Raw genomic sequence first — 16173 nt, forward strand, 5'->3', positions numbered from 1 at the left:
ATTCCACTCTCATAGGTATTTTGGTGTGAGGGCACCCTAACAGAGTATTTCTACATTGCAAGATTGATACTTTTACTCAAGTAAAGACATTTAGTACTTTTTCCACCACTGCTTTTACTGCAGTTTCCAAATAAGAGAGGATTCTGTAGGTATCAGGGAATGGTTGGCAACCCCAGCGGTTACCTCCTATAGGAGGAGCCTTGCCCCCTGTGGTGCATTTCCACCTGAATGGCCAGGTTGCTATGGTTTCCTGCAGACACGACAGCGGCTGATGACACTCTGTAGAGAAGGTCCCTTCACTGTCCGAGAAACAGGTTTACTGTGGAGCAACACACATACATACACATTACATACAGTATGAGAACAGGTTTACTGTGGAGGAACACACATACATACACATTACATGAGAACAGGTTTACTGTGGAGGAAGGAACACACATACCCACACATACATATCGTTGTTGTCGGGTGTCCTTTTGGACATATTATGTCCAAAACCTTAATTTTTTTGTTATTATTTTAAAAGCAATTTAAAATAGTGAAAATAGCTGACGCATTTGTGATTGTAGATCTGCTATTTTCACAACTTTAGTGCAACACTCTTGTATGATGAAGCAGGGCTTTACTTTACCAAAAAAACATACACATTTGAAACTTGGAGATACAAGGTTTCTGCCTGACAGTGACGATATGCATTCGATTTAATGCAAAATAGAACCTCTTGTCGGAATTGTTATTTTAATCCAGTTACTGGCAAGTGGCAACTATGGCATCAGTCAAAATTGCCTGCTGTGAAGTGTGGGACAGAAAGGAATTCTTTGAATCACTTCTTTTTTTGCCTATATTCAGTATAGATACAACAAGCAGTCATACATACTAGATAAGACATAATGTTTTCTTGTCCACAAATGAAAAGTATGTTACTTTGATAGCGTGTTGTTTAAACAGATGCTAGGTTTGATGTTTACTGGGTATCATAGTTACATTGTAGCACTAATTTGTTAAGTTAAGTGGTGTTTTTGCAAGTCTCTGTATGGTGTTTCTTGTGTCAAGATCCAGTCACAAAACATTACAGGTGTGCACAGTAGTTGACATTAAGGCTGAGTTCAAAGATGAGTGTGGTCCAAGCAAGGGTATTAATTAAATTATCATTGCCACACCAAGCTAATGGGGCTGTTAAGTATGACATCATTTTGTAGGCAGAGGAGAATTTCTGCCCCCAGTTTCCGTGAATCTTTTTACTATTTTTACTATTTACACATTTTTCTTCTCTTTGTTGTTGAAAGGAAAGTGTTAGAATTATACTTTAGTCGTTATTCTTTAGTCTTTGTTTTTTGAAATAGCGAGGGACAGAAAATGCTCTGGGGGCAGATTCTCCTCTGCCTACAAAATGATGTCACAGCTTAAAAGCCCCATAAGCTTCCACTGGATACTTGTCTGTAACTGTTTGAACAAGCCCCCCTTGATGATATATGAACTGTTACACATTGGCTTTGGGGTTGCAGCTGGTGTGATCCCAGAGTGTAAAGAAAACTAGATACCATCTTGCAATGGTCTCTCGTTGTCTTTGCACTCTGTTTACTTGACCTTGTTGTTTGTTGACTAGGGTCCATGACAAGCCTACTCCAATCTCACAAGTTGCACTGGTTAAATGCTTAAATTGTAAATTGTAATGTGTGGGAGGGAGAGAGAGAAATAGGGAAGAAAAAAACAACAACAACACAAAGAATACATGTTGGGGAGAGGTTTAGTTTGAACTAATTTATTTAGTTCAATGGCGTAGATAGATGATGTATGTACATTAAGCCTCCCTCTAGCTAGCGTCACGTCTATACTGTAGCTCAAAATGGACACAAAATGGTAAATGGTGCATTTATATAGCGCCTTTATCCAAGAAGCTTTACGGAGATTATGCATTACATTCACCTATTCACACACACATTCATACACCGATGGCGGAGGAAACCATGCAAGGCACCAACCTGCTCACTGGGAGCAACTCTCCTTTTGCACAAAGTAGTGCAATGCAAGATACAGAGCATTGATTCTAGTTGTTTTCTCCATTAGATTAAAGTGCTTACTTTTCACTTTTTTCAACTTGTATTACTTGTCAAAATACATTTTATTTGTCTGCCTCATCTTTTTACCATCCCAAGTAATAAAAGTTGAAAAAAGTGAAAAGAAATCTAATGGAGAAAATGACTAGAATCAATGCTCTGTGGATGAACAGGAAGTAGTGGTAGGGTGTGACTCAAAGGGATCTGGCGCCCTCTATCTTGCATTGCACTACTTTGTGCAACGACACTAACTCTTGGGGAGCCCGGGATCGAACTTGGAACCCTTGGGGAATCCTCCGTGTTCTAAGACGGCAACTCTACCCCTGAGCCACTGCCCCCCCCCCCCCCCCCCCCCCCCCCAACATCTTTAGCCATGAGAAGTGAAAGGTTTTACCTGAACATTTTGCTGGGGTCGAGGGAGGACAACCAGTAGCTGTAGGAATCCGGGTAGTAGTTACAGGTTCCTCTGCCATGACACTCTATGAAGGGCACCTGGCGGAAGGCTTCCAGACAGGAGCCAGGGGACGCCAGGGGCTGAGAGGAACCCTCTGCACCTGCACCCGTTTGCTGGGAGGTGGAGGACAGGTTGCAGGTGTGGGAGAAAAGGACAGGAGAAGAGAGAGGCAGAGTGAAATGAGGTGGATCACAATTGGACCACAATTAATGGAAGAACACCTGGTTTTCATCCAACATGGACAAAAGATATCAACGCCAGCTATGAAATACCAACAGAAATACTGTCAACAGATCCACAAGAGAGGAACCTCATAGGCTCTAGGACCCTGTGATGACACTAGGGGCCCTAATATGATGCTCTTATGCCCACATCGTATGGGTTAATTAAGTGATACCGCCACCATCCCGACACCATCCTTAACCCATTTAGGCCTAGAATTATTGAATGCTTTAACCAGTGAAAAATAGCAGATATACAAGTTCACAGCGCGGCACCGAGTGCTTGTAGATCTGCTATTTTGGAAAAAGTCGTGAAAATGTGTGCAAATCTTTGAATATATGTATTTTCAAAGCGAACGTTTGTAACTCAAATTTTGCTTCTGGGTGGTCCCTGGAACTAGATATTTTGAGATGGGGGTCTGTGGCCAAATAAATATCATTTTGGGGGTCCTTCTAATGCAAAGGTTTGAGAACCACTGACATAGTAGTCTCTCAAGAGCCAAATAACTGAGCTCCATTTAAGTGAAAAATTCTTGGCTGGCCAGATTGCTGACATAGAAACATAGGTTTTTCAAAAAATCTTAGAAGGATTCAAAAGACACTTCGAATCGGGTAAAAATTATAATTTCACGATTTTTCAAAAATAGCAGATCTACAAGCTTGCAGCGCGGCACAAATTATAATTTCACGATTTTTCAAAAATAGCAGATCTACAAGCTTGCAGCGCGGCGAGCTTGTATATCTGCTATTTTTCAATAGTTAAAGCATAAAATAATGATACACAATAATGTGTACCCTTTCTAAATATGCAAATCGTGCTGAATGCAAACAGTTAAGGTTTAGACTCTGCAGGTTTTACCTGCCTTGCTGGGATCGAAGGAGGGTGAAGTGGGGTACCATAGGTTTAGAGCAGTGCTTCTTGAAGTGGTGTCTGCAGGGACCCCTAGGGGTCCTTGAGAGGGCTTCCATGGTGACCCCATCAAAATGTGTTAATATAGCATCAAATCAGTTGAACCACTTACAGTTTAATATTTTTCTATTTTTATAATTGAAAAATCTTTAAGAATTGTGAACAATTTAGAAATGTTTTTGGGGGTTGTTAATATAAAATATTTTCAGAGGCCAAATACATTTGTGGGTCCTTGACAGGAAAATGTTTGAGGACCACCGGGTAAGAGAATTATGTGTGAAAGTAAGACAAACAGATAAACTGAAATGGAGGAAGGACAATCACACAAATATGTTTGTCCCTGCAGATGCGGCAGAGAGCATTACCATGACAAAGGAGTATCCAGTCCAGAGGGAATCCCAACCTCGTGGACAGTTTGGAATCTGGATGGTTTGACTGTGGATGGCTATGGCATTAGAGGTGAGCTCACACACCGAACACCTAGATAACATAATGTGAACACACGCACACACACACACACACACACACACACACACACACACACACACACACACACACACACCTATACTGGTAGATGTGGTTTAGCAGGACCCTTTAGCTCAAACCTGCGGTTTACAACATTAGCAGGACACCACTTTCCACTTGCTTTACTAATATGTGGAGCATGTCAAAAAATCTATTTTGAGCCATAGAACACATATTTCACTTCAAAAGTTGAATAAACTCAACACAACTCAAGTTTTAACAATCTGACAAAATCCTACATTAGGAGGACATTAGATAATTAGGTTCTAAGCTCCGCCCATGTGAATTAACAGGACTAACAACATTAACAGGACAGCTGCAATTAAACACATGAAAATATGTCACTGCAGGGTATTTAAGGGTCAAATGTGATTAAATGTGACATAGCTAAACACAAACAAGGCATTCTATTGATGTTTTTAAATCTCTTCCTAAGACACATTTGTTTTTTCGCTGGCTTTTAATGTTCCTTAATTTTCCTCTACACTCATGTCATCAACATGGATCTGTCCCATATAGCGCCCCCATCAGGCCGATTTTTTCAAACACATTTTTTGACACTGCTCCTACAAATTTTGCCCTAAAATCACGAAAATCGGTACACCCCACATTCTCTGAGCCAACCAAAACTATACATTGTCCACACAACTAGGAACCAATGCCAGTTACATCCGTCTTTGTGTATACATGTGACCTGACGGTCGCTTATCTCCCGATTAGGGAGTCTTACTGGTAGGCCTGTTTGTCATTTATGCACCATGTACAGCACTTCGGTCAATGTCTCTTGCCTACAGTGGTGTGTTACTGTTTCAACACCTGACTTGCCCTCAGGATCAACCATACAAGTGGAATATAAGCCAGTAAACATGCAGGACTGGAATGACATCGATACAAAGCTCACTAACTAAGTGTTGTTGGTGCCACTGAGATGGTAAACTACAATTCAATGCAATATGACTACTGTGTGTGCCTGAGAACAGGCTGAGAGATGTGATTTCAACATCTTCAATGTTGAGCTACTGTTAATAAAGTTCTGCAGTGAACAAAACTAGCATTTTCATCCATCTTGGTCGAAGGGGGACATTGAAAATGTCATGACTGAGGGGTCAATAGACTTAAGCTTTGTGAAGTTAACTTTACAGCTCGTCTGTTATTCTTGACTTCTTTAGAGATTTTCATAAGAGATTTACTGGAAGGGTTATAAGACCAAAAACTATAGCTGAAAAACACACCAATCATGAACAAGGTTCAACATTTATTTTTTGTAGGACACAGGAATGTAGCCCTGCCCCGCTGTAATCAGACAAAATTCGGGGAAGACCGCCAAAGCACCTCAGACCGTAGGGATGGGACAATATACGATATTATCGTTTATCGTGATAAAAAACACTCACAATAATCATATTGTGGAGATTTAATTTATCGTGATATCATCCTCTGTCATACACTGGGATCAATTCACCTTTTATTTGCCGAGCTGCATATCCAGTACTATTTAAACCCTCTATAATTGGTAAAAGGTACATAATATATGTACTTGATACAGTAGTTTTTTCACTCTCTACCAAATCTCTTTGCCAAAAAATAGACGATCTACAAGCTCACAATGCTTCGTGCTGCGAGCTTGTAGATCTGCATGATTACTGCATGATTGATCTGTCGCAAAGCCCTCTCCCTAACTGTGAGGATTGGACGACAGCGTAGCAAAACACTTCCACCCAAAGTTGGCTCCCATAACCCGCTAAAAAGCCCGTACCTTGGCCCCCCATCGACCGGGAGAGACGGGGCCAGCACCCAGGGGGTACCCAGGGGCCCAGCCACCGCCAGGGCTCCCCACGGACCCCCTGAGAAAAAAATATGGGAAAATAGTCAAAAGTAGCCGATCATAAATGTGACCCGATTAGGGAGTCTTACTGGTATATAGGCAAATTAATATCAAAAACATTTATATTACATTATTACGGCCATGGTGAAACGTTGCTGCTGGGGGACCTGCTACAGTGATTATAGCTACCCAGAACATTTGAAGGGAGCATTTTTCAAATCATTTTCCGAAACCAAAATCTGCCTTAGACTGCAGCCTGTCGATTGTAGGTATAAATTATCGATACATTTGTTGTTTTTGGGTCAGTTTTAAGTGCACTGCAATTAAGCAATGACATTGTTTTTTCCAGCGGGTAAATGCACAGGAAGAAAAATTAAGTGAATCTTTAAAATATAGCAGATCCACAAGTCTAGGTATGCAGGTCGCCGGTTCGATTCCCGATCCGGACGACCTTTGCCACATGTCATTCCCCATCTCTCTCCCCATTTCCTGTCTGTCTACTATCCTAACAAATAAAGGCATAAAAAGCCCAAAAAACTAATCTTAAAAAAAAAGAAAGTCAGGTCTGAGATTTATCACCCAGCCCTACTTTAATGTTGAGTTACATGTTGTATGACATCATTTTTGTAGCTGCAAGGAATAATTATGGCAATTATAATTTGATAATTGATTTGCAGTATCTCATAAGCTACAGTGCGTTACTGCATCCCCATTATTCAGTTGCCTGCAAATGTATAAATAGGCTACTTTTTCCAGAATTATGTTTAATACCAGCGTTAGTCCAGAAACCCCCACATTTACATAAATCAAAACATCTATTTTCAATAAAGTAGTAAATGAGGATCTCCCTCAATTGATCTTTTCGAGAAATTAAATAAAGGTTGAATGAATGCAAATCTTTTGTATTGCTAAATGCTCATGATGTCCCCGAACATGCCATGACAAGGCAAATGTTTTCTTTGGATATTAATGTTATCACCACCGGCACCACCAAGATGGTTACTTTGTCAACTATCATTATTCTGTTATTGCTACCATGCTGTTATGTAAAAATGTTCATATTCTGTTCACACAGTGGTTCTCAAAGTGAATTCCAGGTTGGAATCCACTTTGAGAACCACTGTTCAGGCCCAGGGACTCTGACACTGTTGTTTTTGACAACAAATTTTGATTTAGTTTTGAATAAAATGTCATTTAATTTTAGTCATAATTTAGTGACCTGAAGAGTTTTAGTTTTAGTCTAATTTTAGTCGACTAAATATCATACATTTTTAGGCGACTAAATCTACAGTTCATTTAGTCAACTAAAATGTATTTTGGCAGGCCTTGATGGCATCGTAATGAGTGATTTTACACTTGGTTGTGTGCTGAAAATAGCAGATCTACAAGCTCACAACGCGTTGCGCGACACGTTGTGAGCTTGTAGATCTGCTATTTTCAGCACGCAACACTTGAGAACAACCAAACATAAAATGACTCTCTACTCCACTAGTCCCTCCCTAACGTTTTAGTCTAGTTTTGATTTTGTTGACGAAATTGTCAATATAATTAGTCTTAGTTTTAGTCATCACAGCTTAGTTTTTATTTAGTTTTTGTCAGTGAAAGAAATGCAATCGACAAATACTTTTCGTCATAGTTTTAGTCAACAACATCTACACTGCTCTGACAGTACAAATGGAACCAAATGAACACTAAGTCTCATGATGCAAGGTTAAATTAACATTATCTGTCTGTCTGTCTGTCTGTCTGTCTGTCTGTCTGTCTGTCTGTCTGTCTGTCTGTCTGTCTGTCTGTCTGTCTGTCTATCTGCCTGCCTGCCTGCCTGTTTGTCTGCCGATTGTTAACCAATTTGAGTTAAGCTCTCCTCCACTCTTTTCAAAGATTTCACCTTGTGCAGGGAAACCCTTTCACTCATTCTTTCCACTGTAGCCCACTTGCTGATTACTAGCTTGCAATGCAATCAGCCACTGATCAAATTCACCTGTGCTGCCTGCCCATCCCCCATCCCCCATCTCCCTCACTGCACTCACTCAAAACTGTGTGAGTGAGAAGCTGCCTGTACAAGGCAAGGCTTTAAATACTGTGAATATGTGTGAAAGTAAATCCTACGTGTTACTTTATGCTTAGGGTAGTCTTACTAGTGACTATATACAAATGGAACCAAATGGAACTCATAATCTGTGTAATCTATGCACATGGCTTATTTTTTTGTTCTGGTTAGTTAAAGCAGTGGTTCTCAACCTCTGGGTCAGGGAATTATTTTGGGGAGGGGGTCCCCAGATGATTATCTAAATGACTGTGCACCATTGCTTTCTCTCTGAACAGTAAACATACAGCATAAGGTTTAAGTGTAAGGGTATCTTCAGATTTCTAAAGTACCCTTCCGTAATCAATGGGGGCAATTTACCCCTTTTTGTGCAGATATATGACCGATTTGTTGCATGTCTGAGTCATCATGTCATCACTGAGATGCCATAGACTCCTACCTACCCACTGTCTGACGTGACCTACCACTGCCGGATGCACCCACGCACACGCGCACACACGCACCTCATCCCGGATTGTATAACAGATTTCTTAAGCCCGGTTCACAATGCAACATGCTAGCCCAGATGATCCTTTTGCCGTCCTATAACCTAAAAGCCTAACATGGGTTGTGACAGCACTGAGAGTAGAGACGTGCTACAGCCAATCAGAGAACAGGACAGGTGGCTTGTTTGATTTAATTCACACATTATTTTCTTTTATATAATTAAAAGACTGTTTGTCTGTCTGGATCAATCAAGTGATATAACTTTAATAATTCTCGTGGGCGAATCCAGGTGTGACAGAACACTCTCAATGGAGCTATTGTAGTCCAGCCTGAGGATGCAGTAGCCTAGACTCTGAACCTCTTCAGGCGATAAAAGCAATATAGTTGCAAATTCTTTATCCTCACGTGCGTTGTGTCCCACTTGAGCTCCTCTTTATTGTGTACTTCAAGGAACTTGTGTACTTCAAGGAACTTTAAATCCCTGCTCCCTCAAGCAAGGAGATGAGGATTAGATTTGAGTCTGGAGGAATCAAGCAGGTTAGACTGATTGTAGTCCGAGCATTTCAGGCAAAAAAGTGCGTGATTCCATCAAAATACTGCACAAACTGGCCGGACTATAGTAACATTGTGTCACATATGAGGAAATGGCATATTCGGGACAACCTTGGTAGTAGGCTAATAAGGCTATGCTTTATTCAAGCCAAACGAGACACTCTATTTGGTGCTTTATGATCCCACAGGGAATGCTACAATTTGTCAATCAGTGTCATCACCGATAAACAAACTTTTACTGCACTGTTTTTACAGTACAGTAAAAGTACAGACAGTACAGTACAGACAGTACAGTTCAGTGATAAAAGGTCAAGGTCACAAGCTTATTTAGAATAATTTGACCTTAGAATTGTAGTAAGCTACTTTGGTGTCATATACTGTATCTGAAGGCTAGTGAAGTCACTGATCTACAAGATGTACACACAATTCGTAACACAAGAATTTTGCCTATACTGTGTAATACTGTGTAGAGGAATAATTCTAGAATCAGTATCGGGATTTAAAGGGATATTCCATTTAAAAAAACTCTGCCTTGCATGGGTCTGCCTCCCCAGGCTCAGGGCCTCTCCCCACACACACCCATTGTAACTTCAAACTCCATTATAATTTTTTCTGGTGACTCATACTACCCTCCTAATACATGAGCAGGCCATGTTTTTTTTCCGATACAATTTTTCATTTATTTGTAATAATTTTAATTTTTCAAATTTTCCCAAAGAATTATAAAAAATAAATGAAAAGGGTTATTGAGAAAACACGGCCTGCTCACGTATTAGGAGGGTAGTATGAGTCACCAGAAAAAAATAGTGTGTGTTTTTAATGAAGTTTGAAGTTACAATGGGTGTGTATGTGGAGAGGCCCTGAGCCTGGGGGGAAAGATAACATTTACATCAAATATATAAATATTAAAAACTGTTCAGGGTGTTCATAAAAGCCTGATTAGATGATAAAGTGACCAAAATGATCTGTAGGCTTGAACTTAATTAGCATTTTTACCCAAGGGTAAAAATGGTGCCTGGGTGCCTGCCTACTCCTGTATGTCGGAGTTAACTTGAACTCATATGTACTGTACATGATGTCATGGTCATGATGTGGTCATGTGATACTGTATATAGGAGCTACGCTGATCAGCATACATGACTGTGCAGAGCTGCTACCAGTGGTGCTTTGGGGTTTTCTTTTCAGGGCGGACGGTCATTTATTGACGTCACATGCACAAGCGCCTTTAGATGTGTGCGTGCTAACTAAAAGTTTGCTTTGAACAAATCTCATCTATCACAGTAATGGAGCCAGGTAGCCTGAGACACACACAATGCACATACAGTCACCGCTGGAAACCTACAGTAGGTGTTAAAGTAGCCTATCCATATGAATAGGGGGGTATGTGCAAGCCCACCACTCACTGCCTGCCTGGTAAACCTGTTATGCGAATAGCCATTTGATTACCATGGTCATCACTTGTATAGCTACACATTTTTAAAGTGACAGTTTAAGTACTTTCTAATACCTCTAGAGTGACAGTTTAAATTAAACATTGCCAAATTGACAAATATTATGCAGAAATTGTGAAAATAGCCAATCTACATCCTCGTGAGCATGTAGATCTGCTATTATTATTAATTTAGGGGGTTGTGTCCTGAAAAGGTTGAGAACCACTGCATTAATCCATTTAGGCCTGGGGCCGATTCTAAAAATGCCTTTTAAATCCGGCCAAGATTTTCATTAAGAAAACAAATGCAATTCATTAATAAAAAATAGAAACATGTAAGAACCACAAAATGTACAGTCAATTGGATGAGTGGTTTGTAAAATATGCATAGCCTCCTTGGAGTGAGCTAAAATGTTGGCAAACTTGGAAAATGGACATTAATATAAACGTGATTTTTTGGGACGTTTTGATTAATTATTACACAAAATAACAATACAACAATTGCAATATCTGGTTAAATTTGTATAATTAAGAAACATTGTCTGTATGTTATGCAAATCATGTTGCAGGCCCATGGTGTGGCAAACCACCAACATGGTAGACCCCTGAACAGTGTTTATGCCAAGTTTAGTGTGCATTGGAGCAACGGTGTGCCTGTGGCAGCCAGGGGCCCCTGGGAGCCACATTGGGCCCCTTGTGTTGCTATTATAATGGCCGACCCCTGAACGGTGTTTGTTCAATCAAGTTTAGTGTGGATCGGAGCAATGGTATGCCTGTGGCAGCCAGGGGCCCCTGGGGGCCACATTGGGCCACTTGTGTTGCTATTATAATGGCCGACCCCTGAACGGTGTTTGTGCAATCAAGTTTAGTGCGGATCGGAGCAACGGTGTGCCTGTGTCAGCCAGGGGCACCCGGGGGCCACATTGGGCCCCTTGTGTTGCTATTATAATGGTAGACCCCTGAACGGTGTTTGTGCCAAGTTTAGTGTGGATCGGAGCAACGGTATGCCTGTGGCAGCCAGGGGCCCCTGGGGGCCACGTGGGGCCTGTGGTGTTGCTATTATAATGGCAGACCCCCAGAACGGTGTTTGTACAATCACGTTTAGTGTGGATCAGAGCAACGGTGTGCCTGTGGCAGCCAGGGGCCCCTGGGGGCCACATGGGGCCCTTGGTGTTGCTATTATAATGGCAGACCCCTGAACGGTGTGTGTGCCAAGTTTAGTGTGGATCGGAGCAACGGTGTGCTTATGGCAGCCAGGGGCCCCTGGGGGCCACATGGGGCCTGTGGTGTTGCTATTATAATGGCAGACCCCTGAAGAGTGTTTATGACTAACGTTATTCACCCAAAATGCTATGTCATTGAAATGTTCATAAAAACATGTATGTGCATTAACAGGACTCTGACACCCAGCCAATCAGGTGCTTCAAAACATACACTGTGTGTGAATATTCATGAGCTTGTGTATGAACATGCAGTAGCATTACACAACCTATGGGGGCGCTGTTCAGACACAAAAAAGTCGGGTGTATGTGTATTAACAGGACATCAACAAAAAAAGGTGGATTTGGGCTCTCTAGACCAATAGAAACACTTCTGCTATTTCAGAATTGTCCATGAATTAGCAGGACACCAGTCCTGTCCTGCTAATCCAAAATGTCCTGTTAGTGTGGTGTGTATTCAGGCCAATTGTCCCGTTAAACCACATTTACCAACACACACACACACACACACACACACACACACACACACACACACAGTTCAGTATAGGCTAAGCATAATAGTTCTATGTTCTGTACAAAGTAAGAAAACAGCTTCAGGTTCATGGTGGTCTATAGTTATAGTGCAACATATTTGGTTTTATGTGTGTGTGTGTGTGTGTGTGTGTGTGTGTGTGTGTGTGTGTGTGTGTGTGTGTGTGTGTGTGTGTCTGTGCATGACATAGCAATAAAATCTGCACACATGAGCAGCATTCTGGTGTGCAGATTTCATTTCGAATTTTTGATCCAGCACCCTTTTGTCACTTTGGAAAAAAGGACCTTTGTCACTTTGTGGCCTTGTGTCACTTTGCGTGTGCTTGTTCATAACACGTGCATGTGTGTGTGGCTACCTGCTGATGTAGCCAGCCAGCTCGGCTCCACTGATGGACACCATGGTGGCAGGCATCTGCTTGTCAGTAGACAGCCAGTAGGAGTAGTCGTTGCGGGAGGCATAGCGACAGTTGCTCTCCGTGTCACAGAACAGGTAGGGCATGGTGGAGAACCGAGGGAGACAGCTCCCCATTGTACCTGAAAGACAGTGTCAGGTGTTTGTTCAAACAATATCAAATCAACATTGTTAACTTTTTCAGTGCCAGATGTTGTTATTTATTATTGGGTTTTGTGCCAGCAAAAGCACCGTACCTTTGCGATGTTATAGACAAAGATGTATTATTTTTTTTTCATCATTATTATTTTATTTTCTCCTTAAATAGGTGTACCGTGGCTCTACCAGCAGTAGAGGGCAGCCTCATGCAAGAATTAATGTGAAAATGGCCGCAGTAGGCTGCCGTCCGTCAAGGCAGCTCAGTCGCTACAGAGCAATAGATCCAGAGAAAATAACATGGAAGTGTTTTGTTACTCCATTGATGCTAACGTCCAGTGGGTTTTTGAGAGTACTTTTACGGGAGCTGTCTCTACAGTACACACCCGCGCGACCCCTCATCAGTTTACAGACATCAAACCAAGGTACAAAAGAACGAGCCAAAGAACGTACAATTGGCATTGCGCCGCCGTCAAAAATGGGGCGAACGGGAACGTCCAAAGCGTGGATAGAGTTAAAGAAGATCCTAAAATAATTCAGAATATATCGTTGCTGTAGGGCAGAAACCTCCATATCTCCATATTCTTACTTTTTGTGATTTTTCGTAAATTAACGGCCAAGCCAACAGGCTGGCCTAGCCTACTTGATCATACTATATAAGCCCCTTTTCCACTGGCCCAACACCACACCACTTCACACCACACCGCCTACTTGTGCCAGGTTTTCCACTACAAGGACCTGGGTAGAGTGGTGTGAAAGTGGTACTAAACGTGGTACTAAAAAGTATCCAATCTAGAGTAGGTCTGAGCTGGGCCAAACACTTCATAATGATCACTCACTGACTTCTCATTTAGACCACCAGGATATAGTTGTAATACATGATAATAGATTCTATATAACCACTATTATAATCTAGTGTATTATAATTATCATAGTAATACATTAATACTTATAGTGTATTATAATCACAGTTATAATCCATTATAGACATAGTGTATTATAATTTAGGATAGTTGTAATGCAAATTTATATTGTATTATAATCACAGTTAAAAGGGTCAATTTGTTTCTTACCGATAGGGGTATTTTTGTGTAATGGAAAATGTAGATATTTTTATGTGGTGCAGTGTGGTGTGGTGTGGTGTGGTGCTAAAGCTGCAGTCGAAAAGGGGCTATAGTGTCACACAAAAGCTTATCCGCAAGCTCTAAAGTTTTGAGCTTGTCGATCTGCTACTTTTGCTATTTTTGAATTTGAATCCTGAATAGTAACTGTTTTGGGCTTATGAGGTTTCCGCCCGACAGAGGTGATATACTGTAGGTACAATCCCATCAATGTATTATTATTTTAGAACACTGGTTCTTAACGTGGAGTCCAGGGAACCCTAGGGGTCTTGGAGGGGATTCCAGGGAGTCCCCAAATGATTCATAGTTAAGAACCGTGACTGTAAACTCCCAGAACCCCATTTGGTTCCATTTGTACACTCTTGGGGTTAAAATGAACACTGATGATTTTACAGTGTAGATTGGGGTTCCAGAGATAATAAAAAATGTATCAAATGGGCGTCTGTGGAATTCATAGGAAACTGGAGGATCTTGTAATGGCACAGATCACTGGTTTAAAGCATAAACCTTAAAACTACTAGTTTTGGGATTGGGAACGGACTTTACTGTTTGCTTTAAGGCTTCACAAACAAAGAAAAAGATAATAACAAATAAATCACTACATTCAAAACAGCGGGTATAGGCTATAGCCAATCCACAAGCTTACAGCGTGCCGCGATGTGACGCTTTGCATGGTTGTAGATCGGCTATTTATGACAATAATTATTATCTAAAGAAATGCGATTAGGCGATAATGTAATAACTGTGACAGGCCTACTGTAGTTCTGATCAGTAATAATCTTTGTGTTCTAACCAAGGTCTTGCCCGTGAGCCCTTTCGTTCCCGTTGATGAACAGTAGAGAGTAACCGGAGTAGATGAGGCTGGTGCCTTGGGGACAGTCAGGGACACGGATGCTCTGGCTGTGTCTGGCGATCAGGAAGCTGTCAGCGGTCCCTGGACCGCCACTACCTGGAAGCCCCCGGTAGCCCCGCTGGCCTGGGGGCCCAGAGCTTCCTCCTGGACCTGCTCAGGGCAAAATGAGTCATTAACTACAGCAAAAAGCCAGAGTTTCAGGGTTTCAGGGTTTTTTAGGGCTTACAGCCAGCATACTACAGTATAGTATATCATATTAAGTAAATGCTATTATGAATGCTTGCAGACACACACACACACACACACACACACACACACGCACGCACGCACGCACGCACGCACGCACGCACGCACGCACGCACGCACGCACGCACGCACGCACGCACGCACGCACACACACACCTGGCAGCCCCGGGGGTCCTTTGTCTCCTTTGTATCCTTGAATCCCACGTGGGCCAGGTGGGCTGGAACCCAGCACTCCCTTGGGGCCAGGGGTGCCTTCATATCAAGAAAAGGTTAAAGGATTCAATGTCACTGCGCAAAACAAACGTCAAAATCTTAAATCTTTTCTTAACTAGTGTTACTGATGAAAGACAGCAGGTTTCATAATTCTACAGTTGATTCAATTGACGTACTTGGACTGAATCCACAAAAGATGACACAAAGCTCCAGCTCATCCAGAGACAAGAAATGTTCTATTATAATTTTGGAATAGAACCTTTACTGGTATACCCCCCCCCCCCCCCAACAAACATTCAAGATTCAATGTTTGTATTGTCAGTAAGCAAGAGTAAAATTGTTTCTTTTCATCAACACTGTAGCAACAATACCAAAGAAATCATAAAGAACATTGACAGAAAAATAAATTGACACTAAAATGTATAGCAAATGTAATTCAACCATGCTTTACAGTAACACAACACCTAGGCTGGCAATGTATAACCCATCTTATTATTCCAGTGAGCATACTGAGATACAGAGAAAGGTTCAGACCTGCTCGGCCTGGTGGTCCCGAAGGCCCTGGGTGGCCCAGGGCTCCTCGATTACCAGGGGGACCGGGCGAGCCAAGAATACCTGGTTCATAAATAATTCTGCCAAGCCCTGGCTCACCCTTCAAACCTTTTGGGAGAGAGGGAAAATCATTAGCGTTGTGTCCCCTAGAAACATACAATAAACCGTCGTTGTCGGGTGGAAACCTTGTATGTCCAAAACCTTCCCCTTTTTGTTATTTTAAAAACGATTTAAAATAGTGAAAATAGCTGAGCTACAAGCACACAGCGCCTCGCGGTGCGAGGCGTTGTGTGCTTGTAGATCGGCTATTTTCACTAGTTTTGTGTGACAGTCTTGTATGGTGAATAAGGCTTTACTTTACGAAAAAACATACAAATTTGAAAC

The 16173-nt window shown here is 41.7% G+C and overlaps 1 protein-coding gene across 1 annotated transcript in view; it reads right to left on the bottom strand.

Moving 5' to 3' along the window:
- Positions 1 to 240: 240 nt before the first annotated feature.
- LOC308285052 (uncharacterized protein) overlaps positions 241 to 16173 on the bottom strand; it is a gene marked incomplete at both ends in the record, with an annotated part of 49903 nt that continues 33970 nt past the window's right edge. The window contains 7 exons of the mRNA XM_080725770.1: positions 241 to 319; positions 2452 to 2624; positions 4008 to 4122; positions 12614 to 12791; positions 14719 to 14928; positions 15181 to 15276; positions 15772 to 15897. Coding sequence (XP_080581896.1) covers positions 241 to 319; positions 2452 to 2624; positions 4008 to 4122; positions 12614 to 12791; positions 14719 to 14928; positions 15181 to 15276; positions 15772 to 15897 — 977 coding nt within the window. The remainder of the gene's footprint in view (positions 320 to 2451; positions 2625 to 4007; positions 4123 to 12613; positions 12792 to 14718; positions 14929 to 15180; positions 15277 to 15771; positions 15898 to 16173) is intronic.

This window comes from Nannobrachium achirus (genome assembly GCF_963921795.1).
Source record: "Nannobrachium achirus genome assembly, chromosome: 5".
NCBI classification, from domain to species: Eukaryota; Metazoa; Chordata; class Actinopteri; order Myctophiformes; family Myctophidae; genus Nannobrachium; species Nannobrachium achirus.